A 26,245-nucleotide genomic window follows, 5' to 3' on the forward strand; every position below is an offset into this window, starting at 1 on the left:
ACATTTCAGCTGCCAAGACTAAAGCCATGCATCGAGAGAGAGAGAGAGAGAGCGAGCGTAAGAGAGTACAACTTAGGCAAGCAAAGAGCGAGATAAGATAACTTACTGTAAATTATACCATGCGTTGTTGGTTGTTGTTGCCAAGCTACGAAGTTTACCCCAACGAAGGTGCTTCGCTGTCGCTGTCGCTCGTCGCTTGGTTACTCATTTGTTTTGCCAATTTTCGTAGCATTCTGGCCAACAGCGGAGCAACGCGCGATTCAGTTAAAACCGAACTTTCGCGCCAGTCAGTCGTTACCAGCACGCCCACGCGTCGTTCGTCCGTCGACACCAGCATTGTGCTTGAGTAAAGAAAGCCTCAAAAATCGTAACCAGAGAACCGAACCGAAGCCGAGCGGAGCGAAGCTAGCCAAATCGAGAGCTGAGCTGGGCCTCACGAAGTGCGCGTTACACGGTATCGGGCATCGGAGAATCGGAAGTTGTTCTGTTTTGGAGTGGAGCGTTCATCGTGACCGAGGTTTCTGCCCCCTACCTGCCCATGTACCTACTTATGTCCATATATATACATATTGAAAAATAAACCAAAACTGAAGTTCATTTGCGAAAGTGGAAAGTATCTCTTAGATACTTTCCGTTTTGGATGAATTAATTAGAGTAAATCTCATGCAAAGCGCGTTTATTTTGTTGTTTTGTCAATAATACGCCAAAGTCGGACCCAAATCTGACACATATTACGGAAATGCACACAAAAAACGGTTGTTGTGCCTGTGTGTATTTGTGAACTGTGTGTTTGTGTTGCTAACCAAACAAATAACTAAAACAAAAACTACAACAAAAAATAGATGTATAAATGTTGGCCAAAAACGTAGCTTCAAGCGTATTATATGCAATATTGGTTTAAACAACAAAGCTGCTGTTGCTGTGTTGCTGCCAACTGCAGCAGACCGTGAAGTGCTTGCCAAATGAATTTTCCATTTAAAAAATCCAAAGCTGTGATACAAATATAAACCATTTAGAAATTTTTACAACGCTTAAACTGTTGAGGCAGATAATACTGAGGACTTTAGCCCCAAATTGCTCTATTGACGTGACAAGTGTGCTGAAATGGTGTCTGTAAACTCCCCATTATCCCACCCATGAACCTGTATATAGAACACTGATCCTACGTGGCTAGGCTTAACACAAGGCAGTACTAAATATCCACTAATAACCCTTTACACTAAATCATACATTTTGTATATTATTTCTTCCAAGCTCACCATTAATATCGCATCAGAATAATATCTGTAATAAAATAAATATACCCCTAAAAAAACAACCCAACCCAACCCTTACACAGTGAAAATTCCCCAACCTTCTTAAGACCATAAAAAACTCCCTCTCCTGGTTGTGGGGATGGGAACTTAACCCCTCAGAGACACCCAAAACGCATGCAGTTTAGGCTTAGTTAACTAAAGACGGGCTAAACAGAAATTCCATTTTATATTAACCCTCTTGCTTAACACTGTAGATACTTATATGTCATCACCATAGCCCCCTTCACTGCCCCCTTCTGAGACAACCCCTGTGCCACACCTAACCATACCAAAATTCAAGTAACCGAAAACGTGCTTGCTACTGTTCAACGTGACCAGCGCTCCTTTTGGCTTTAAGCCCAGTTAATGTGCTCAAATGGTTAGCCCCCCTCTCTGTCTGTACGAATATCCCCACCATGCTATACATACGAATGCTATAATTCTCATTAAGGCTATGTACTTACTTGTATATCTAACCCGTATTCAAACTGCAGTTAATATCGTCGTACTTGGGTGCTGGAATCACTCAAATCGTAGCTAAATCTCGACCTATGCTGGGCTGCATTTGGGGGCAGCTGCTGCCCATGGAAATATGTTTGGTACTGAGTCCATCATCGTCTTGCAACATCAAAACCAACAACAACAACAACATCTACAATTACTACTACTACAACAACAACAAAGTCATCTGAATACCTAACCTCGAAAGAAAAGCGATCAAAATAACACCCCAGGAAATCAACATAAATCCAAAACAAAAACCAAAAACCGAAAAAACCGAAACAAATCTTGCATCTAACTTTGACTCGCTCTCCCCTGTGTGCGTGTGTGTGTGTGTTATGTCTGTTTGCTTGGTCCATTATTGCTCGTAATACACCACCACTACTACCCTGCCTGCCTGCCCGCTAACGATCATGCATAAACCAAAGCTAGGTAATGCTATAACTGCTGCCGCCATTGCCTCATCTATATCGACCAAAAACAACAACAGCAGCAGCAAATCGAAACGGGCACGTCAGTTCAGCAAGCCATCATCATTGATTGGCGGGGGAGGAGCGGCTGCTAGTGAATCCCTCTACGACCATCATTCATCACTAATTGGCGACTCAATTGATTTAGAACATTACATCAGCGCCATGGAGGCTCGACGACACGACAACGAGCCGGATGTTTGGGCACAACTCCAGCAGAAGGAGTCGGATATCCTGCTCGCCGCCGAGCTGGGCAAGGCGCTGCTCGAGAAGAACGAGGAGCTGGTCAAGCAGCAGGAGAAACTCATTGAGGATTATTCAGCCAAAATTGAGGTGAGCTTTGACTAGTAACTAAAATATTTTTAAATTATATTCAATCCTTTTGAGGCTCTTGCCACTTGTGTCCCTGCCATTGAAAAATAGCCTTTAATTGAGTAATTTTGATTGACTCATCGGGCGATTTGCATTGATGATTACAGACATATGGCTTCAATAATCCATAGATATTATTTATACATGCATGACCTCTCCGCAACACATTGCTCATATTCCCAGAACGGGAATTAAATTATTCATTTTGATATTGATTTTTTTGCCACACACCTGTGTTCCTTCTGGCCCACCAGTCTACGAGTGCAGCTCCCAACTGCTGTCCACTGCAATTGAGCGGGGGGGCTGGAGGAGAGTGCACCATTAAATATTTAGACAAACAAATACGGCTGGGGATTGTCCCAGGGCATGTCATGGCGCCCAAACGGGTCCCTGGACGATGACAAATGTGCGCAGTAAACTACTGAACTATATATACTATATATATCACGTAAGGCTATCGATTTTTTTTGTTGAACAGCAACACTCTCTGGAACAGTAAAATTAAAGTTGAAACGTCGCAGCATTGTTTTTTCTTCAGTTTACCTTTTCACAAGAGTTTTATCAGGCACTTGGCTGATAGCGGAGCAGCAAAGCAAAGTCTGTTCATAACACCTCAAATGGCCAAAGTTTTTTCTGTCTGCTGCTCGACCTTGAACCGAGTGTGGGTGGTTGCTTTGCACCTGTTCATACACCCTGAAATACTCGAATGCTAGAATGCCAATAGAAAGAAATAGAAATTCCCGATAGGCAAACACAAACAACAACACCCGCTCCAGCTATCACTCGAAGTAAGGTTCAAGTCAGGGCTCAAGTTCGGGGACGTTCATTAGCATATTACTACCACCAGTTTTCCCCGTATAACCAACTTCCTATCCCTAACAGCAGATAGTTGGGCTAATGTACTTTTGTTGACCGAACCCACAATGTTTTCTTATCAACTACATTCATTGGCTGCTCGCTGCTCGCTCGTTCCAAACCTCCTACGACAATTAATGGAAATTCAATGGAGGGAACCGAAAGGTAAACGGACTACCAGGAAATGCCTGGAGTGGAGGTGGAGACACACCACCAGATGGTGTCAGTAACCCAAACAGAGGACACGGCAATGCGTTGAACTTGAATCCACTTTCCTGTACTGCGTACACATTAATTTGTTCGTTCACATATTCACGTAGTTGTGCGAGTAGTTGCTGGCTTAGTCACTCTAAAAGAGTTTTGTATTTTCCTGCGTGACTTCATCTTCAGTTGGAAATGAAAGTGGATGAAGCCCACGTAATATCCTTTTAAATGAAGTCAGTGGGGAACTTAAAACTGTGGCTTAGACATTGATCAACTTTCAGGAGTTTGTTTTATTCTAAGCTCTTTTTCAATTATCCTAGCATTCAAACCGAAACTTTTAACTTAATTGCCAACCTTTTCATTGTAATTCCCCAAATACCTATTCATTTCCCATGATCCATTTTTCGCTTTAGCCTAATGAAAAAGGCAGGTCCCAAAGGTCAGCCAATTGTCATTTAAATTATTTCGTTGTCCATTCCATTATTGTATGATCTGTCTCTCTCTCTGTCTCATTCTGTTTGTCGTGTGGCTGGCGCATAAATCCCTTGGATTTTGTCACCTTGACTTTACCTTATGGTGGTCTGTGGTCGGTCTTTTCATATAGCAAGTGACGCGGCCACAACTTTGTTCGTTTGTTCGCTTTGACTCACTTTTATTCGCGTGTTTTTGGCAATATGCAAAATTTTGTTGGTCTATCTAATTAATTTCTATAACGTTTTGGAGCCCACAATGTCACTCCAGTGTTCCCAGCCAGTTGTGTGTTGTGTTTGGTCAGCCAGGCCCATCTACATACACAACGATTAGTGGAAGGCCCAGTCTATATGGCTGACTGACGTAATTAGACTGGTGGTCCGCTCCGTCGGTTGGTCGGTTGGTCGGTTGTTGTAGGTGTTTCTGGCTTTGGCTATAACTTTAGTTGTAGCATTTTTTTTAGTTGTTGTCGATGTGGTCCGAAGCTCGCCCATTTTTTTTTTTTGTTGCTTTTTGCGGTCTGTTGAAGCGTGTGTGCCAATTTACGAGCATTGGCTTTTATTTTTAGCTGCGATTCTGGATTTGTTTTAGCATTAACTTTTATATGCCACCATACTATAATATTGTTCTGTGCCCCATTCTTGTATGTTAATTAGCCAAGACAGGCCTTGGGGCATATAGAGCATAGATTTTTGGTAATTTAAAGAATTTATAAAGAAAATCCCACAAGTTTCATTCACTAGAACATCAGTTGAAACAGTTTAATATCTACCTATATACAGAATACGAAACGCGCTCGCTTTTGTCTTTTTGTTCCAAAATTCTTTGACAATATTGTAAGCCATTTATGTAGTTTCTCGAATCCTATCTAGTTCACAGACAATCACCCCGAATAGCACCCAACTGTTGACCATTGTTTGGCTACCAAAACGTGTTTGCTACGCCCAAGTCTGACTCTAAAACTCGCTTCAAGCGGGGGAAGGAACAATTGAGCGAAGGGGAAAATGAAATCTATTGGAGCCAGGCATCCCTTTGTAGTTTATTTTAAATCGCTCGTTTATCACGATCTACCAATTGTTGCCATTTACTGCTTGAGAAATTTAAGCCCTAACTTCGACTCAAAAGTGTTGCAAATGGCAACCGAAAATAAAATATATAATTTTCTATGTGGGCGTCTGTGTTGTACGGTTACGGGGCATTTAAATAATTCAAATCTTTGCTTGCCTTTTCGAAAGTCTACGCCCCTGACTCTGTCACCTCCACTCACTCAGACTTTAATAGCTTTAATAATTGTTGTACTCAAGACGAAGGTGTTTGTACAATTATTCAGCAGTTTCTAAGAAACTTCTTTTGTTTCTGTGCGAACTTGTCTTTCGGAATGCATTTTGTATTCATCAGAACATCAGAACACAGAAACAATTGCTAAAAAAAAAACCCAACATTTATTGATCATCGAAGGGTGTATAAACTTCGTTGCGTTACCACAGATATTTTTCATACTGGTTTTCTGTTTGATTTATATTTATATATCTCTAGCCTGGCATTGGTTTAACTGGTTTTGGTGCAATTTACTTAACTGCTCTTAGTAGAACGGCAAAGAGACAATTGATTGCAATTTGTTCTTTGTATCAATTACGTTATTAAACTGAAAACTTCTACCCCTCTAAACAAAGAATGGAAAGCTAATGAAAAGGTAATTTCATTTAAACGTTCTCTGATTGGCCTTGATGGGCAATTGGCGGTTTGATTGCTCAAGTCTTTCTCCCCGAGCAGGATATGGTTAAATATAAGTTATAGAAAATGGAAGTGAAGAACTATAATTAAAGTCCTAATGAGAGGAAGTTCCATGAAGGAATGTGCAGTTGTTTCTCTAAGAACTAGCAACTACTTAAGTTGTTTCTGTATACTCGGATAGTATCGGATGTCAATCATATTTTCGCTTCAAATTAATCTTAAATTATCATTTCCTGTAATCTATCATGCACTCCGTACAAGTTAAATCGATAATGTGCAATCGCATACGCTGCATATCTGCAGTTACAAATGTAAAACCAATCTGAACGAATCACGTACCTCAGTATTACTCGTATAATATCTGCGTGTTTCTTCCGCCTTTCGATCGAGTCACACGCCCACACGCCGCCGCCCAACAACTCACTCGACTGACCATGCCGACCGTGGGGGCGGATCTCTTGAGGCGCCTCAGAACAAAGCCCATTATGCTTATGGTGTTGCCTCTCAATCGAATCCACCTACTGGACACCTGCTGCCTCTCCAAAGGTTAGATAACCGAAACGCGTTCTACATACAAATGCTGCGGGGAGTTAGTGGCTTGCCAAAAGTAAATTTCATATACGAAAATAAATTTATAAAAACTCTCCTCACGTCGTCCGTCCACGAGTCAGGTTTTTTCTGATTTTTAGGTGAAGTCATCAACACATTGTGGTTGCTGTTCCATCGATTTATCGACTGCAAAAAACAAGCAAAACAAATTTCAAAATTAACTAATTTGCATGCGAATAATACGGGCTATAATCCACACATACATACACATATTCCCACATACATACATACATATATATCGTATATCGTGTCCATCGGATTTGGTGCAAAAACCAGTTTGATCAATCCACTCCAGCACAGAGCTGCTTGTAATCTTCTTTGATGAGTCAGAGACCTGAGACCGAGACCCGAGACTGAGTGGAGCTCATTGGGAACGAACTTACTGAGCATTTCTTCAAGTACCCACTGGCCTCTTCTCCTTTTGGCCCGATTCGCTGTTCGCGTATGCAAATTCATTCACTTCACGCCACGCCACAGAACTCTGTTGGATTGTTTTCTTGTTAGTTTATGTTTTTTGGCTGTATATACGATCAAACTGGGGTATGGGTATGCGTATGACCCTTCGAGGTAGGAAATTGAGGTCGTTCGACATAGGTTTGCCCTGATTATTATTGGACATTAGCCAGCAACGTCACCCCATTCGCATTCGCATTCGCATTTGCTTTTGGCCAGTAATAGCATTTCTTTTTCGATTTATGGATGGAATGGATGACTGCTTCGTTTTCCCCCTCGTCTGCTTCTTGCGTGCCTGCTCGTACTCGTACTCGTACCTTCTGCTACCTTCTTTCATTCCATGTTATTCCACGACAAATTACTTTCCTTATTGGTCAGTCTGCCTTATTTCTCACTTCTTCACTACTGCTCCTCATTCCATGCTTTTTTGCTGTTGCTGTTGGTGTCATAGGGGGGAAATTGAGTTTTTAATGCGGATTTTCCGGGTGGGCACGGTACGTACGTACCCTCTTCCTTTCCATATGCCTGATAATGAGCTTTATGGTAAGTCTTGACAAAAACTGTTTCAAGCGGCGCTTGAACTGGTCTCTGGGATGGTCCGTATGTAAATATCTCTACCTGGATAGTTCTTATTTACGAAATTTGGCCATCAATGTTTTCTTTGTTCACTCGCAACGTGGTTTTTCGGCTAGTGTTGGTCAACGCTTAAAATCAGCTGTGGTCAGGGCTTGCACTGGTCGTGTCAGTGTTGGTAAACATTCTTAAGATGCACAAAAACTTTGCCTGTAATTACAAATAAGTTGTCCCTTGGTTCAAATCTTACGGGGGATAATATTTTCCTATGCCTTAAAACTTTCATCTCAGAAAAATACTCGTATACTTAATGTTCTTCGTTCACGCTTTTTTGTTGTGTATGTGGCTGTGCCCATGGCATGTATTGGACGGTCAGTTATTAACTCCAATTTAATTGTCACAGTCTCTGGCTCATCAAATTGCCTGTCTTGGGCTAAGAAGGGAGGCGGCGGCCTTCAGGCTTCATTCACGATCGGCTAACTGTTCTTGTATGTGCAAATTGGGGGCTACCAGGAAGCAGATCGAGCGCAAATTATATTTAATATTGGTTTGTGGTTTACATAATCGATTTGGCGATTCACTTACCCATCATATTAATCGCAGAGCGACGTGGAGTACATGAACCAACGGCATCCATCGTTCGTCACTGTCAAAGTCCATTGACGTGAAAATTAAGTCTAATAAGCATAACAAAATTAATAAGAGTAACTGCAAAGGAATTAATTCGATTCGTAGCGGGACTGACAAGAAAATTATTAACCAGCAAACGATCGCCTGACTTTGACTTTGGCTAGGGCTACGGAAAGAGAGCGGACTCTCAGTTTGTGGCTTCCACAGTTGTTTGTGGCATCTTCCAACAGCCCATTGTTGTTGCAAGACAACCACACAATGCTACAAAGTACACAGTAGATATTCGTATGTATGTACTGATGTTGCATGTACACATGTACATACGTATAATTTTATAAAATATTTTTTTGTTGTTGTGCCCATCCGTCCCTACCGATACACACACAGATACACCAGGCAGACATACACAGAGGGAAAGATATGTTTTAATGAATTGCTGAAGGTGAAAGCATTTTCACTTTCCAAAAAGCAATTTTCGGTGTCAAAGCGATGCTTGGGAACAATAGAAACCGACTTGATAATGTCGCCAAAAGTCTCCCAGTCTGTGTGGAATCGCGATTAAAATCAAGCTCCACCTTGAATATTTTATGGTTGAATTTGAGTTTAGTAAATGATGATATAGGAGTTAAAATCTGACATATCTGGATGGTTTTTTTATGAAGAATATATGTACTACTCAATGGTTGAGTTGAGTGTTTGCCTTGAAGCAAATCCAATACTTGCCCTTTTCTTTGGCAGCTGACTCATTGACAATTAATTAGCAATATCTCTCCACATATGAGAGTACCCACCCAGTCCCTGCTCTGTCATATCTCACATATACATATCAATATCTGTATGTATCTCTGCATGTGTATACATTGCTAATTGACCAGCTTTCATTGCAATAATAAAAATATATACATGCCTGAATATATACAAATTTTGTGTTGTGTGACTAAGAGCCTGAAAACGAATCGGCCAATTGGCGAATTTCAAATGCCAATACAAATGCAAATAAATATACAGAAAATATTCATGTACATATGGCCATCGAACGTTAGCATGATGACAATAATAGACGATTTCACAAAATACGATACTCGTAATGCCCAGAGGCTGAACCCTCATTCAAAATCCAAAGGCCTGAACCCAGCTGAAGTGGCAAAAACTTTTCCAGAGACTCACGCAAATCAGATAACGAATTCGAGTGTCGGCCAAAGTGGCATAAACAATGTGCCCCCGCGGTCTTCTTTGCTCTTCTGCCTCGGTGGTGGACTGGTGGTGATGGGAACGGCAGGGAGGGGGACTCATGCCAATGACAGTAATTTATGCACCCAACGAAACGTTCGATTCGAATGACTAAACTATAACCAGGACTAGGGAATTGTTAATTGCAAAAACTGGCTGATATGTACAATGTTATCTATCTTGGGGAGAAGTGAGAGGCGACGACAGAAGTTCTAGGGATAAACCGCAAATGTGTCAGAGATGTAGGGCATATTTTGATAAATGTTTTGTTATTGGGGGGCGGTATACGAAAAGTCTCTTGGGACGGGTTGCAGTACTACGAGGGATATCCGCCCGAGAACAATGATCGAAGATACACTCAAATGTGGAGTTTTCATACCCTATTCACCGCACACTGTGGGAATACGAGAGGTTAATTTATACATACTTCCATCTAGTTAAAAAGATTAGATATTAGTTATAAATTATTTACAATATACATTCCCAAGGTCGTTATTGTCAGCAACGATTAAAAGGCAATTTAATGACCAATTAACAGATCATCAACAGATCAACACATCCCAATACTTTTGTACAAACTGATGAACCTTGCAGATCTTGCACAATCGCATCTCGAACGAACGAACGAACGAACGAACAAATCACTCGTAAGCCGCTTTTAACAATGCTGAACATCAGCAAAGATCGAATTTAACCAATGTGTCGGCTGGTGACTCAGACGACCGACAGAGACAGGTAAACGATCGCTCTACTGAGCATGCGCAACGCCAAGCATAGACAGAGAGAGAGATCGAAAGAGAGGAATGGAGCAGTTGAAGTAGAAACACTTTAAGCTGCAATCGAAACGGTTTTTGTCTTTGATTTTTTCTACAAGTGTGATTTCTGTGTGTGTTTGTGTGTTTTTGCAAGTGCTATTGTTATGTAACGGCTCTTTCGGCTTAACAGTACATTTATTCGCATTTGTTGCTTATTTTCGGTGATTCACACTAGGGGTATTCGGGCGACTTATTTGTTGTCAGTTGAAGATAAATAGACAAAAACAAATTCAGCGTGCTCACCTCTATGGCGGGACAAGCGTAAATATGTGTTTACTTTTCACATATGGAAGGTTCTTTCGAACCTTACACCCAATATAGGAACAACCATCCAACGCTGAAGCATTTGTCTTTCCTTTGATTTAATACCGGGAATACCCCGCACATTTCCGTGCATTTCTGTGTCAGTTTTTTTCTTTCTTTGCACCGACATAAGTATACTCGTACATTGCCGTTGCAATTAGCGGCTCGCTCCTCTGCTCCATTGTTTGAGTAAATGTTTCACCCACATTCGTATGAAGCTCTCTCTCTCTCTGTCTCTGCCCGTCACTGTACATACATACAACATACATAGTCCCAGGAAACCATTTAGCATTACAGCCTGAGAACTAAGTCGCCTGTCACTTTGTCTTGGGGCACTGGCACTCCAATTTGTTTTTAACTGGATAAAAGGTACGAGGCAGTAGTACGTAGCACTTGCAAGCTGCTATTGCAGCTTGTACGGAATATCGTGTAAGCGCAGGCTGTTTGAGTTATGGACAGATTGCCTCATACTATGTATATTTCCTTAGCTGGTGGTGGAGCGGAGCTCGCGCTCCCTCTTTTTCTTCGCTGGAGCTGCAAAATGTTGGAAAACATCAAAACACTAACAAATTAATGGGTACGACATTCGCGGTGTATTTTTCTTTGACTAGGAACTGTTTTCAAGTCTCTTATCCTAATGAAAATCAAAGTTAAAAGTGTCTTCTTATAAAACACTGTAGCGGCATGAAAATGTGTCTTTATCGGTAAGTGTTGCTCAACTTTGAAAATCAGCTGTGGCAAGTTGCGTCAGTGCTGATAAACATCCTGAAAATAAACAAAACTTCACCAAAATGTTGAAGTCCTCCTTCCAATCGTATTTTTACAAATATCCGGAAATAGCAGTTATGTTATTGTTATTGGAAAAATTATAATACAAGTGTTGAACAGTTTTCGAATAAAACAATTGTCCCACCCTTATTGCCAATTAACCTGCCAGTCTGTCGGCACACGCCATGGTGCTGAGCGTTAATTCTCATCTGGCTGCCACAACCGAACCAAACAAACGTCAGTGGTTCAAATGCTAATAATGATAATTACATAACAGCATGTCCCAAGCAGCCTGCTTAGAATTTTCGGACTCGGCAACCATGATGCTGGAGTGCTCTCGCTTCTTCAATGGGCGGAAGTTAAGCTTGAGTGAAAAAGGAGGAGGATAAAATAGGGGACACTTGAAGATGGATCAAACTGGATTATATTCGCGTTCAGGAATTGAACATCGTTAAGAAGATACCCGCCCCCCGGCCCCAAAAAATACAAAAAAATAGAAAAACTATGTAAAACGAATAAAAAAAGAAACGCATGCGTTTTTTTTGCGTTTTACAACCAAAAATCTGCTAGTGCAATATGCTAATCAATATAGCCTTTGGATCAAAACTCAACCTTACAATAAGTTGTGGCAAAGCGACCACAAAACAAAGAAATATTTTTATTGCATATATATTTATATTCGTTTTTACAACAGGGAAAGCAGTAGCAAAGCCAAAGACACGAGAAAAGCTATAAAACATGTCTTCCCCATAATTAGCCCATAAATATAAAGATTTTTTCTTAGTGAGCCATAGCCACAGCCACAGACAAGGAATTATATGGAAATAATCTTGAAGTAAATGTTTGAGCCATTGTTCTTGGGCTGACGGCTGCTCTTGGCCTGAGCTCATCATCAACAGTAGCAGGGGAGTCATAATCTTAAATCTCCAACCAGTTACCCTCGGAGCAGCCCTCATTATGGAATAGAGCGGGGGGCACTACATGTATTCTCTTTTGAAGACCCTGAGATGACCGCTTGGCTGGCTCTGACTTGATGGCTTGATGGCTTGATGGTCTGTTTGGAAATCTTTTTTTCGGGTATAGTATGTCATAGCTTGTATAGTTTCAGTTTTATATTTATTTGTGGTAGTTAATCATACCGAGTATGTACATATGTATAACTAAAAGATTAATGACACCACTGAAAACATCTGTCATTCAACTAGGAAGTTCTCGTGGTGCAAAAATATACATTTATTTATTTTTAAATTTCGTTTTTATTTACAGAGTTATTAACTTTGAGAGAGTGAAATGTTTTCCAAATTTAAAACAGCGCCACATTTATGGGGTGTGTTTAAAGTCATTTAGCATATGAATAGGAAGTGAAAGAATTAGCAGGAGAGAGCAGCAGGGAAATCTTCAATACATTTGCATAACTTTAAAATAAATATCAGTTTAAATCAGTTTTGATCGTATTTAAAGTGAAATCCCTCAACCTAAACAGATTTTTGAGGGCAATTATAGCAACTGCTGTAAAAAATTCTCCTTTGTGTGGTTCGGGGTTCATTTACTTGCGTACAGTGATAATTGTTTTTATATATAGCCCAAGCATTTTTTTCTGTTTACACATACATATGTATATTCATTTTTTGGTTAATAATAATTTTCGCAATATTATTTTGTTGTTGGTCGAGCGCGTCATTAGCGGAGGCAGCATAATTAAAAACCTCTTAACCGGCAGGTCTTCAGGGGGGGTTTTGAGCAGTGTGGGCTGGGTAGACAAAAGAATTGTGGCTGAAAAACAAGAGACGGCATATTGTGTAAACAACTAAAAGAGAATAACATCGAAAAAAACCATGTTGAGTATCTTATTTGGAAATATTTAATGACATGACGAACAATTAGAATGTGCAAATTTCAAGAATTGTTTGGGGATTTGGACATGAAGATGCTTGTTAAAATTACAGACAGAAATACTAATCCCTCACCTAACAACGATTGTAGAAGCTGTATTAATTTTGCAATTTTTTTAATACTTATTTCATTCTACAAGTGTACTTCTCCATCTGCTTTCAATGAGCTTCTGTAAGCGCTTAATGCGCAACGGTGACTAATTGTTAAAGCCTTCTCCGAAGGCAACCCTCGACACCAACATTCTTCTCCTCTGCCATATTTGATGTTCCTCAGACTTTTCTCTTTTTGGCTGAGTGTAAGCTTTGTTGACTCGACACGAGATCGGCCAAACAGAAAGTCAAAAGCCCACTCACTGTCATATCCAGAGTGTATGTATACCCTGCCTGCCCCATTTCAACGTCTGGATCGTCTCAGATGTGTGCGCATGCGCAGTGGGCGTCACATTTTGCCGCAAGTACGAGTATTTATGGCCTAATAATTTTTGCTCCTCCACACAATCTGGATCTAACTCGTGGAAGTAAGTGAGTGAATTTCCCGTTGCACAGTTACAGACATATGGTTGAGTATACTCTGTCATTCCGTCAGCTATCTGTTGGGCGTTATCAGAGGAAGAGGCGATAAGTTTTCCACTTCATTTTGGCCATGTTTCGCTTGTGTCGGCGATAAGATAAGAGCCAAACGAGAGACAAGTGCAGCGATTTCGATTCTCCGCCAGTTATTGTGGCAGTGAGTCATTCGAGTGGGGAAAGGCATATACATACATACATATGCTTGTGTGTATAAATATCCAAATATTTGGCAAACAAAACATAAAGACTTGTTAATTAATCATAATTACCGTTTCCGAGTTTAGTTGCTTTTCGTGTCACATTTAAGGTGCCGCCAAAATTGCGACACTTAAAGTTTATTTCTGCCTGTCCCATGGTATGGTCCCATGTCTTTCTCTGTCATTGCCGCTTGTTTGTCTCGCCAATCAAAACCAACCCACAAAAATGCAATCACCTGAGGACAGACGCTCCACCCACTCATCTTGAATTCGGTTTAATTAACTGTCTCTCGAAATCTTTGTCATCTTTGAGACATTCCAAACCCCGAGATAAATACAAACGAAATTTGCTTGCCCAATTCTCTGGCGTTTTCACAATTTCCTCAACAATGGGACGGGTTTGGATATGCCTGAAAATCGCTACAAAAAATTGTCAATGCCAAACACTTGAAATTACATTACAAACAGTGAATGTCGATTTCTTTGCATTTTAATTTGAAATTAGTGGCTTTGGGTTGGGGTTGAGACCTAGGGGCATGATGTTGCAAAAAGTACTCGTATTGTGGTGCAAAAAACTGGAGCAGAAAATGTCTGGCAAAATATTGCCATATTTATTAGGGCTTAAAAGAGGTTTTGTGGTTTTTTAATAAATCAAACACTGCATTAAAACCACGTACATGAAATGGGATTAATGGCTATTTTGATGAGATAATTGGCAAACAAATATTATAAAATATATTATCTTGCTAATTCCCATATGGATGTTTGGAAAACTCTTTCGATCCGGGCTTGACCAATCTTGCCAATCTTTGATGGATTGCCAATTCTGCATTCGAGCGGATCAAATGCCAAGCAATAGGAGTACGAGTATGAAGAAATAGTGTACAGTCCCCCCACTAAGCCCTGCAATTGTTGTCAACCCTTTGCCACTCACCATGACCAACTTTCAGAGGTCTTCGTTTTGTTTGGTCGCCCGTAGTACCCCATCCAAATCCAAGGGCACTCGAAATTGCATTGCCTATCTGCCAAGCAACCCAAAACCAAACCGTACCTCCGCCGAACAATGGCAAAGATCAGCCTTTTGCCTTATTGTGGCATTATTTTGTTTATTATTATAGTTGCTCGTTTTATTTTTGCTACTTCTTTTGGCGGCTTTTTACCATTCGGAGGGAGCTCTGACTGTCAGTCAACTGTGGAGCAGAGGCTCCAAGGGGTGCCACGCCCCATTGTTGACTGCGACATGACCTTAGGCGCATAAACAAACTTTTGGGCCACAGCACACACACATACCCACACACAACACGATTGTTGGACTTGGTCTATAATTGTTTTATGACTTCAAAGTTAAATTTGTGAGCCATAAAGTGCATGCGTATGCGGGGGGTCAATGATGTTCTCTGGTGCATTGCCAATGAATTCCGAGAAGTTTGGTTCCGGGTAACACGATAGCTTCAAAAATACACTCAGGACTCCAATCCAGTCAGTCCTTTCCTACTTATAATGGTGACAATTTAATTGCTGAGTGTTCAGCAGTGCCTTGCAATTGAATTGATTTACTGTTTGATTGCTATCCGATTGCAGTGTGGCGAAACCCAGACTAATTACAGCATTTCACACTCTAAATGGCTGCTCTGCTCTCCCGCTCTTCTTGGCCAAGAGTGTTGCAATAAATTAGCTAAAACAACGGGGAGACTTTTCACAAGACGCTTCCCCCGTTTGCTGTTGTAGCTGCTGCTGCTGCTGCTGCTGCTGCTGCTGCTGATATCAGCGATCATTAATCGGTCTCTCTATTTAAATGAGCTGAAATTAGTTACAAATTTGTGTGGCTAAACGTGCAATTTGCATAATTTTGTGCGCTACATTTTGTTGTGTTGTGTGGCATGCCAATAAAATGCAATATGCCATTAACAATTACAATTTTAATTGTGAAAAACTCTTGTGAAAACGGAAAGTTGAACGTTTTTCCTAGCCATTTCGCTGCAGCGAAATGCAGCTGTTTGATCTATGACCAAAGAGGCGGAAAATGCTACCAAAGACTCTAGGTAAATGCGTTTGGGAATGTTGCAACTGCAACATATATGAGCGTGTATATGAACATATGTACATATCAAACCCCTCCTTATACCATGGTCAAGGCTGCACAATGAATATGAATTGGTTCGGGAAGCGTGAACAATAAAAACATTTTTTATTTGAGAGATTAATTAAAACAACAATATGGGCGGCGGCCACATCTAACAAGTAAAGACAATTAGGATGATTACTTTTGCGCCTTGGAGCTTGAAGAAATTAAAACTGCACAACATAATTTATTTTGATTTTGATCTCTAATTAGTTGTATGGGTTTTGGGCTGCTTGGTGGATGTGCAACGCCCGGGATTCGATATGCAAAGGCTCTCTATGCTCTCTATATAAGTTTTATTCAAAATTATAATTCGCAAACACTGCAGAGACGACATCAGGCGCCTGCTCCATTCCCTTTGTGCACAGAATTTAGCAATTCAAATTTAAAACCTAATGTTTATTAATAGTTGTACTCGTATGTCGCTTAGGTAATATCCATTCATTTGACCTTCGAAACAAGACAAGAGTCAGAGTCAGAGCCGGAGCCGGAGCTGGAGCCTTGTCAACTCATCGAGTGAGTCACTTCTCGAGTCTGCCCGCCCGCCCCTGGCACGATTCTAGGCAGGCCAACGTGACGGTGCCAGCAATGTAGCTAATTATTTTCAAAATAATTATCGAATGCATTTTGCAGCTATGGCGGCACGCTGCTTTCAACACCCCACTTATCAGTGCAGCGGAGGGGAAGCCATTCAACCTGATGATGGCTTTAAACACTTGAAAAGTACAAGCAATATTCTGCAATACCCAAAGTTGGCCATTTTAAAGATTTTTGAGTGGAAATTAGTCAGCAATTATGGTAGCACAAAACATGTCGATTGAGTAGTGTATTGAAAAGAATCGCTGGTCATCATATTTTACACTTGAACGCAATCATAAGAGTGCGCAACAAAACGATCAAAAATAGCATACAGAATGTACCAGAAATGTCTTTTTAGGATCTGTTTGGTAACATCCACTCTTTGTCAATTTAATTGCATTTTTTGAATGGGTACAACATTAAATTTCCTATTGCATATCCAACTGCTTAAGTCGTCAAAAACACAAAAAATATGTAAATGCAAAATGCCTTCCTGCAATGCTGTGCCGCACATTGATGAGTCACTGGGAGCAGGCACCTGTCGCTCGTCGTTTGTTTTGCTTTCGATGTCACCTAAGCGTGTCAATTGCTTTGGCATTTCCTGCACAACAATTTCGCTGCACAAATATTTATCATATTCATACCAAAAGGAAAATCAGCAGATAATCAACAACAATTCAAACGCCTCTATACTTGGTTGGTTGGTTGACAGCAAAGTGGGTCGAGTTACGTCGCATTTGAATAAGAAACCAACACAGCAGAAACAGTGGCAGAAACTAACCAAAAACTAGATACCGGCTCTGGGGACTGCCTCAAGTGTTTACAGAGATGGGGATGGGGATGGGATACCATAGCGAGTTGTTATCATGCAATGCAGTGTAATTAGCTATAAAAGAAAACGAGATCCGAACACATACATAAATACGTAATAAAATTAACGCAAAAACAAAACTCTCGGCATGTCCATCGTGATATTTGAGGCTGATTTTGTTGCGTTGCGTATTTTGTTTTCCTACAATTAAAGTCTGCCCCATGATTTTGTTTTGCTTTGAATATGTGAACTCATTTTCTCTGTGGTGGCGTCTGGTAACCGGCGGCCGGCGGCCGGCGGCTGCTGTGGCTGATGGCTGATGGCCACTTCCGTTGTTGGCTGGTGGTGCTGCCTGTGTTTGTGGCGGTGGTGCTGCCATCATCAAAACATTTCATTGAGCGTGAAATAGAAACAGAGAAAGTATGTACAATAATTGTATTTCTGTTTCTCTGTCGCTGGCAATTGCAATTGTATTTTTTTTTTTTTTCGCTTTTCTTATTAAAGTTTTCCATTGTCTGGGCCGGCTGACTGCTGTTGCAGTTTTCCTTTTGGTTTTGTGCTTGCCTTGCAACGACTCTTGTGGTTTTTTTTTTGTTTTGAGTTTTTGACTCTCTGCAGTTTATGCAAATTGCTCGCCATTTTATTTAAGCTTTTCATTTACTCTTTTGTCGCTCCACTTTATTAGGTTTCTGTTTATATTCAGTTTTCTCGTATTTTTTTTTTCTGTCAACTCGCTGTTGACTTCTCAGATTTATTGCCAGCTAGTGATTTTTCCCAGTCCCCTACGTGTTGGCTCCGGGTCTTCCGCCTTTGAGTTGTGGGTTGGTGGCGCGATAAAGAAGCTGCAATTTGATTGACTGTTTTGCCCCGTGTTTAGCTCGCGATTCAAACGGCGCAGGGCTGGCAACTGCTTGCGAATTGAAGGTCCAATTATCGATTAAACTTTGCATGCAAGTTTTCAATGTCTCCGCAAACCTTGATCCAAAAAGGTCGCTTGCCGCTTGCCGCCTGCTGCCTGTCAATTATTCAAATTAGTTGCCCAATGAAATGGGTAGCACTGGAACTGATCGGCTATCGTCGTTCCAAGCAGGATCTATCGATTGATCCACTGGGAAGGCCAGCTGATGTGCTTTTGATTTATTTGTTTTAGTTTTTTCTGTGTTATTGCACCGCTTTCTGCATCTGGCTCTTAACAAAAGAGAAGAAGTGAAAATCCAATTGCATTTTAATTCGAGTGGGAATTTATTGCTTTGGATGGGATGCCACTGCCACATGCCTCCGCCTGCTGTTGGCTGTTGGCTGTTGGCTGTGGCCTGTTGTCGGTGGTGTCAAGAGTCGTTGGCATTGTTCGGCGTTTGTTTGGGAAATTGTATTAGGAGTTTTTTTTGTGCACAGTGTGGCCAAACTGATGCAAAACCGCAGACAAAGCGGGCGGCGGGCCGCAATTAAATAAATTAAGTGAGCGGGAGGAGCGCTGGTGTTGGCAGGGCCAACTCTTACATTTCGGCCAACCTGCGGCTAATTGAAAATGCAAATAACTAAGCAGCTAAACAATTAGCAGTCGAGAGCGCTGAGAGCCTCAGCCGCTGCCGCGTTAACCTTGCGGTTTTGCCTGGTACGTGCACATTGTTTGCCTTACTTTCATTGTCTCTCGCCTTGCAAAATCAACAATAGCTACGTCATAGAATAAACAATAGTCAAGAGGGTTGTGGTGGTGTCAGATTGTGCAGTGCAGCTACTAATTAACTTTCATTTGTTGCCCCTTCTTGCAGAAACTTGAACAGGAGAAGCACATGCTGCGGCAGAAGCTGTCCATTGCCGAGGATGAGAGTGATCAGCGTGTGCTGGAGCTGCAGTCCGATCTCAACGAGCTGAAGGAGAAGCTACAGACCCAGGACATGGCCATTCGGCAGGCGGAGAAGGAGAAGACCATACTGATCGACGAGCTGCAGCATCAGAACACACGGCTCACCGAGCAGATACAGGAGGCACATGCCACCGAACTAAAACTCAGCGCACAGATACAGGAGCTAAAGGATCAGTACCACTACAGAAACAGCAGCCTGCAGGTTAGTACAGGAGGAAAAAGTACCAGGCGTAGCGCGGTTCCTTAACTAATTTGCGTTTTCTTTTGCCAGGATCATGTCAACAGTCTGGAGTCCATTAAAACCGAACTCAACCTCACCACCGGCAAGCGGCAGGAACTGGAACGTCGCCTGCAGCACGCCCAGGACGAGAAGGAGAGCCTCACCTCATCGCTGGAGGAAGCCTCCGACAGAATACACATGCTGGAGCGACACGCGCGCGAGCAGGAAACAAAATTAGAGGTGAGCGAATAAAAAAAAAACTAACAAAAGAAAAGAAAAGAAAAGAAAAGAGAGAACAACAAATCAGAATTGGCTTTATCACGTCCCAGCCACGGAATCGTGATCAGTTTGGAGTTGACTGAAGATAATTTATGAGCCAAAAAGCACCCACTGCGCAGTTTCTCAAGTGCCTGGAAAGCCTTATCTCGTCTCCACGTCAAAGAACATAACTTTCTTTTTGCTCTATTTACTGCAGCTCAGATTAAACTTCACTGTATACAAATGAATGAACTTGGATGGGCAATACTCACACTTATATATTTGTTACTTACAGACCACCCTGCAGGCCTTGGAACGCTCCCAGCGAGAGAACAATGTCCTTAGCGAACGCTTGGGCGCCGTAAGTTCTGAACTTCTACCTCATGGCCACATGAACTAATCAACCATTAACCCTTACTAACCCCAACTAAAATCTCTAACATTTTCCACGGAAACTAACCAAGCTCCACCATAGCTGGAGAGATTCGTACAAAATACTAACTCAATTCCAAATCCTAACCCTACAGGACACTAGCTCCAGCATGCCTGGAAAAAAGAGTCTGCAGTTTGAAATGGAGTGCGACGATGACGATGGCAGCTATACGGAAACGGGAAAGCCCAATCATATGTGGGTGGAGGCACGCTCCGTCTACATACAACTCAAGTCCCTGGTGGACTCTCTGAAAGTCAGCCATGACGATGACTCAGGTGGGTACCAGGAAGTTCTACTCCATCCTCTGCACATCAGCTAACACCATTTCGTGCTGCATAGGTCTCAACTCGGACATATCGCTGGAATTGGAGTCCATGGACAACACGATCTCGAGCACAGAGCGCAATGATGGCGGGCACATGGCCATTGAGTTCCGACAGGGTATGCTCTCGTCCATGTCGGATGAGCTGACGCGGCTGCTGCTGAACCTGGATGCGGGCAACTTCAAGAAGATGCTGGACCAAACAAGGAACCTTGTGCTCGAGCAGGAGGATGAGATAAAGCGCAGCCATCAGCTGATACAGCAACTGGAGGCGAAGGTGACCGTGACCGATGTGGAGCTGCAGAATGTGAAGGAAGAGCGCGATCAAGCACGCGGCGATCTGGAGGATGATACGAATCGGGATGAGCTGCTGACGAAGGCGCAAACGGAGCGCGATGCGGCCAACGGACGACGCACCAAGGCCGAGGTGGATCTGGCCAGGACCCGCGTCGAACTGATGCAGGCCAACAGCCAGCTGCTGGAGTCCATCCAGCAGAAGGTTGAGCTCTCGCAGCAGCTGGAGCAGTGGCAGATGGACATGCATGAGCTGATCGACGAGCAGATGCGCTCCAAGCTGATAAACAATCGTCGCGTCCTGGCCACAGAAACCTCCACGCCTCCGCCCAGCAGCAGTGCAGCAGCCAATCTGGCCAAGCGCGTCTCTAGCTACAAGCTCTGGAGTTTATTTCAGCGGTAATTGGACAAACCTGACGACGCGCTGGAAGGTCTATGCCACTCTCATATTCTTAATGTAGAGAGAGTGCAGTGAATAAGCTACATTCATATATATTTTTAATATTTATACACACAACCAACCAACCAACACAGACACACACAAAAACGAGAGTCCAGGCATAGACATAGGCATGGAGATCGATCGATCTATCTATCTATTAAATGTATTATCTATTGTACTTGATTGATTGTTATTTGTATGTAAATTGAGGCATTGCATCGCCCTTCTTCTGTTCGTAGTGAAATCTGTCTAATTACGCTTTATTAATTTTAAACAAAACTTACCACGTACTCTTCGATATGATTATTATATGATAGTTATTGTAATTTAGACCTTACTCTCGTACCTATGTTTAAACACAAAACACTCTCTACCCCTCTGCTCTATCATACCCCTTTCAGTTTATCCAGATTCCTTCTTAATTGTTAACTGATATTCAAAAATGAAAACATATCGCGCCTTTTTGTTCGCGGGCTTTAAAAGTTCGTTTATGTTTACACATTTTGCCTTTGATGAGTCGCAGCATTTGTTCCCTTGAGAGACAATAGAGGACGGAACTGTGGCGACTCATCAGAAACTGTACGTAAGCAAATCTAAGTGTAAGTGAAGCATTTATGTTATAGCAGATATGTTCGTACCATGAATATATGTATTTTTCATACTGGCAACCGTAGAGGGCGCAGCTGATAATTAAAACTGTGCAACAGACAAAACTTGCCTTAATGAACGGACAATGAAACGGAAAGTTTAACATTTTAGATTGTTTAATTAACATAACTTACCAATAAACATAAACATACAAATTCTGTTCGTTCCAGTGTTCTGTTCAATGTTACCCCTGCTGTCATTTTTCAACACTGTTCACTTTTCACCTTATTTCCGGTTTTTCCACACTGCCGAATATTTTTGCAACGTTTTGCCAAGTTTGTTTTATTTTGTTAGAATAGTGTAATAAACCATGAAAATCGTACCCATCGACAAATCCAATAGTTCCCCGGCCGGTCGCCGTGCTGCGCAGATGAAGGCGCAACCGCGAGACGCCCTGAACGACTTGAAGAAAAATTTCCAAAACAAGGAGACTCTAAACGAGTACATAAACGCTCTGATGTCCGATCCTTCGCAAGTGACTGCCTCAATCATCCTAAAAAAGCTGGATACCATTTGTAATCAGTACCGCACGGCTAACAAAGCCATTGTGAGCTGGTCCACGGTGGTACTGTTAAATTGCGAGGGCGTCGCCGATGCGTACATTTTCCTGGCTCTAAAATATCTCATCACGCCAGAGGCGTTTGAGCCGTTCAACTTTAAGCGCAGCAGCGTGGAGGACAATGGCGCATGCGGATCACTTGCGTTGGACAACCTATTGAGTGTCAACCGCTTGAAACGGCTGCGCGATAAATTGAACCTGGTGTTCAGCCTCAAGAACATTCGCATAAGCGTCATTGAGGGCTTACCCGAACACACACTAAATACCGAAATCACCTCGGAATTCATAGAGGCAGCCAAATGTGCCCTGCATTCCTCCTACGATGCCGACACTCGCACTCTCAACCTTTCACGCTTTCACGCCAAGCCGGAACTGGGCCCTCACTTTTGCCCTTTGTACGTGGACAAGTTTTTTGAGTGCGTTCTGCATTTAATACTGGAGCAAACGCGTCGGGTGTCCAAAATCATACTCAGCGACAACTACTTGTGCTCGCTGAAGGCATTTGATGTCATTCCCAATGGAGTGTTAGACGGCCTGGAGTGTCTGGACATTAGCTCGAATAAAATTCGCGAGTTGGCGGATCTACAATGTCTGGCCAATCTGAAACTGAAGAGTCTAATCCTACGTGGGAATGGGATGGCCAAACTAAAGCAAGATGAGATTCTAGCCATTCTTCCCCGACTCCACAAACTGGAGGGATGTTTGCAATCCCAGTGCAAGCAGGAAGTACCCATAGCTCTGCCAAATTTGAAGCTATTCGATAATACTGACGCCAATGCCGTGATGTTTGCCAAAGACTTCATCAAGCATTTCTATCAGTTTTTCGATCAGCCCAACCAACGCTCTCAGTTGGAGAAACACTACCATGAGCGGGCCATTTTCTCATTGAGTGTACCAGAGACGCTGAAGCAGGTCTATGCATACGGACTCTACTATCGTAATTTTCTGGCCCCGCAATCTACTTTTGCACGCGCGTCAAAAATGAAAATTGGTCGAATGGAAGTGGTGCATGCCCTGGCCCGCTTGCCCAAGATGGAAACTTTCCTGTCAGCTGTATGGAAAGATGTCCTGACTATCACTCCACGGATGCACATGATCACCCTTACTGGCCAATTTATGGAACACAGCTCCAACGGCGGAGATCTTCGTAACTTCCAGCGCAACTTTGTGTTGGAAATGCAGGAACCATCTGGATTCTGGTTGATAAAGAATGATATGTTCTGCATCATTCCATCCATTAAGATAAACCTTGTTGATGAGAGCGCAGAGCCTTTAGCCGGAAAATGGGAGCAATTGAGCATCACCAATCATTTTGAAAAATCCCCGGCAAATATACCACCAAACGCAATGAATTTTGACCAATTTAATTCGATCTCGCCTGTAAACGATAAAGCTTCAATAACGCATTCAATGGAAGAACAAAGTGATGAATACGCGGAAACGCCTCGTTTGGTGCCTTCAAATTTGAATGACCAGGAACAAATTCCCAACACCAATTCAGGAGCTAGACAGCAATTAAACTTAAGTGATCGACTGATCGAAGATACCTTTTTGGGTGATACTGATGACATATTCTTAGACGACGATGAAGGATTTAATCTGTTTCTCAATTCCTGTAGAGCCAACATTTAGCAGCTTGAAGAAGTAGATCTGCACGACGACATGCACTAAACTGTTCTACATGTCTTTTAACAATATCTATTAATTTTATACACTTTTAGTATACCTATTTTATTCTTGTACACTCGTTTACAACAAGTGCCCATCGCTCATTCCTTTTTAATTAACACAATTTGCTCAGAAGTTCCATCAAGGGCAGCAAATGAGCATATAAATAAATAAACAAATGGGATCATCAAGATCCTAATGTACACTTATGCTTCTGGAGGTACGACTGTGCTCAATTTAGGTCCTTATTGTGGATGGCAATGTGTGTTTCCAAGGCGTCTTGCAGGCTAAAGCTCAGGCTACAGATCGGACACATGTGCAGGGCCTCCACCTTCGCCATCTCCTTTGAGGAGGACGAGGAGCTGTGCAAACGCATATGATATTTAAGGCCGCGTAAGCTGTCGAAGCCCTTGGGGCAGTCGGAACACTTGAAGGCCCGATCTCGATTGCTGGCATGCCACAGAATATGTTTCTGCAGCGACTGATTGGAGGCGAAGGCCTTTTCGCACTCGTTGCACCTGTAGGGCCGCTCCCCCGTATGACTGCGAACATGGGATTTCAGATGATGGCTGTGCTTAAAGTCCTGTCCACAGACAGAGCACTTGAAGGGCTTCTCGCCAGTGTGGACGCGGAGGTGTTTCTTTAGATTGGCGCTAACGAAAAATGATTTATCGCAGTCGTTGCACTTGAAGGGACGATCCTCGTTGTGGACACGAAGATGGGTTGTCAGATGCTGGTTCTGGACAAAAGTCAAGCCACATATATCACAGTTGAACGGTCGCTCTCCTGTGTGCTGACGCATGTGTGTCCTCAGGTTGGCTTTCTTGGTGAAGGCCAAAGGGCAATTGGCACATTGAAAGGGTCTCTCTCCCTTGTGCAGCTTTTGGTGGTCTTTCAAATTCCTCGGCAGATAAAATGCTTTCTGGCACTGTGAGCACTTGTACGGTCGCTCCTTGCCATGGGTTATCAAATGTGTCTTCAGAGCCGTGCTCTGAAAATATGTCTTCGGGCAGTGGGTGCATTGATAGGGTCGCTCGCCGGTGTGCGTTCTCTTATGAACTACCAGTTGAGCCCTGCTTCTGTAGTCCTTGCCGCAGGTCTCGCAAAGATGTGATCGCTGAAACTGTTTTTTGTGAATGGCCATGTGCTGGGCCAGCGTGTATTTCGACTTTATAGTCAAACCACACTCTGAACAAAGGAAAGAGGTTGATGGATTTGTTCTCGAATCAGTCTCAGGAGAAACGTTCGCATTCCGCAATCCATCTGGATCCTCCTTCATTTCAGCTAGCTCCTCGACATCCCTCTGTATTTCTGCAACCAGAGCATTGACTGTAGTACAATTTTATGACGCCCACTTTGCCCTCACCCTGATTTCCTTCCTGTGTCAACTCAAGGCGATCTTCTACCTCTTGCGACGTTGACAATCCTTCCTTTGTGTCTAGCTGCATCTCACAAACAGCTTCTTCAAAAGGTATCTCACTGGGTAGCCTTTCATCTTCGTCGCTTTCATCCTCATCGGCAAGCTTGTTTCCTCCAAGGTGAGTGGGGCTCTTTATCAGCAGAAGCTCAGAAAAGAATCGATGGCTCTCCTCACACTTTCTCTTGAAGCTAAAGGCACTTTTGGTGGCCAGTATGCAGGCCAGGCAGGCACACTGCGGCAGTGCATCCCGTTTAACCTGGCAGTTCTCGCTTAAAAGACCGTTCACCATTTCCGAAATGCTGGAATCCGTTGTCCCCTTGCAAAAGATGTCCACCGATGCTACCGAGGTTTTCCTGCAGAAGCGACATTGCTGCAAAATGCTGGAATTTGTGGGAGTTTTCATTCTTTTGGAGGTTTTTAATTGTAAACAATAAACATAAACAGATACCACATGACCCACAAAAATATACCGAAAAATACCTTCTCAATTTCAGAATGTACCGCTAATGAATGTACCAAAACTATAATTTAACCGATTCATTAATCATTGCCTGTGGGCTGAGAGCCTTATTTGCCAGCTATACTAAAAAGAACATTAAACAATTCAAAAGAGCGACCTGACGATAAGTGTCAATGTCAGTTTGAACGTATTTGCAGCCA

At 42.4% G+C, this 26,245-nt stretch overlaps 3 protein-coding genes across 4 annotated transcripts; 2 read left to right on the plus strand and 1 right to left on the minus strand.

The window, feature by feature from the left end:
- Positions 1-253: 253 nt before the first annotated feature.
- Positions 254-22,093, plus strand: LOC117579132 (bicaudal D-related protein homolog). 2 transcript variants are annotated; one of them, XM_034264873.1, is made up of 7 exons: positions 254-517; positions 2,415-2,599; positions 19,227-19,523; positions 19,593-19,781; positions 20,095-20,160; positions 20,327-20,507; positions 20,572-22,093. In XM_034264873.1, exons 2-7 carry the CDS (start codon positions 2,432-2,434, stop codon positions 21,249-21,251), a joined length of 1,581 nt encoding a protein of 526 aa, XP_034120764.1. In that variant the 5' UTR covers positions 254-517; positions 2,415-2,431; the 3' UTR covers positions 21,252-22,093. The 2 variants fall into 2 exon arrangements, with proteins under 2 accessions (XP_034120764.1, XP_034120763.1); XM_034264872.1 differs by lacking the exon at positions 254-517 and having other exon boundaries at positions 1,806-2,599.
- Positions 12,810-24,280, plus strand: LOC117579131 (nuclear RNA export factor 1-like). The gene is made up of 3 exons (XM_034264870.1): positions 12,810-12,816; positions 18,216-18,218; positions 22,309-24,280. Exon 3 carries the CDS (start codon positions 22,309-22,311, stop codon positions 24,127-24,129), a length of 1,821 nt encoding a protein of 606 aa, XP_034120761.1. The 5' UTR covers positions 12,810-12,816; positions 18,216-18,218; the 3' UTR covers positions 24,130-24,280.
- On the minus strand, positions 24,199-26,030 carry LOC117579133 (gastrula zinc finger protein XlCGF57.1). The gene is made up of 2 exons (XM_034264874.1): positions 25,532-26,030; positions 24,199-25,476 (listed from the first exon to the last, which is right to left on the minus strand). The coding sequence occupies exons 1-2, from the start codon at positions 25,986-25,988 to the stop codon at positions 24,398-24,400; spliced, it is 1,536 nt and encodes a 511-aa protein (XP_034120765.1). The 5' UTR covers positions 25,989-26,030; the 3' UTR covers positions 24,199-24,397.
- Positions 26,031-26,245: the final 215 nt, after the last annotated feature.

The sequence above is a fragment of the Drosophila guanche genome, unplaced genomic scaffold (assembly GCF_900245975.1).
Source record: "Drosophila guanche unplaced genomic scaffold, DGUA_6, whole genome shotgun sequence".
NCBI lineage: Eukaryota > Metazoa > Arthropoda > Insecta > Diptera > Drosophilidae > Drosophila > Drosophila guanche.

Bases quoted from the DNA above. Each gene is read 5' to 3' on its own strand.
- LOC117579132 (XM_034264872.1), top strand. From the start codon at position 2,210: ATGCATAAACCAAAGCTAGGTAATGCTATAACTGCTGCCGCCATTGCC. The intron at 2,600-19,226 runs GTGAGCTTTGAC...CCCTTCTTGCAG, and splicing joins ATTATTCAGCCAAAATTGAG to AAACTTGAACAGGAGAAGCA. The intron at 19,524-19,592 runs GTTAGTACAGGA...TTCTTTTGCCAG, and splicing joins ACAGAAACAGCAGCCTGCAG to GATCATGTCAACAGTCTGGA.
- LOC117579131 (XM_034264870.1), top strand. From the start codon at position 22,309: ATGAAGGCGCAACCGCGAGACGCCCTGAACGACTTGAAGAAAAATTTC.
- LOC117579133 (XM_034264874.1), bottom strand. From the start codon at position 25,988: ATGAAAACTCCCACAAATTCCAGCATTTTGCAGCAATGTCGCTTCTGC. The intron at 25,477-25,531 runs GTGAGGGCAAAG...CTCTGGTTGCAG, and splicing joins GACACAGGAAGGAAATCAGG to AAATACAGAGGGATGTCGAG.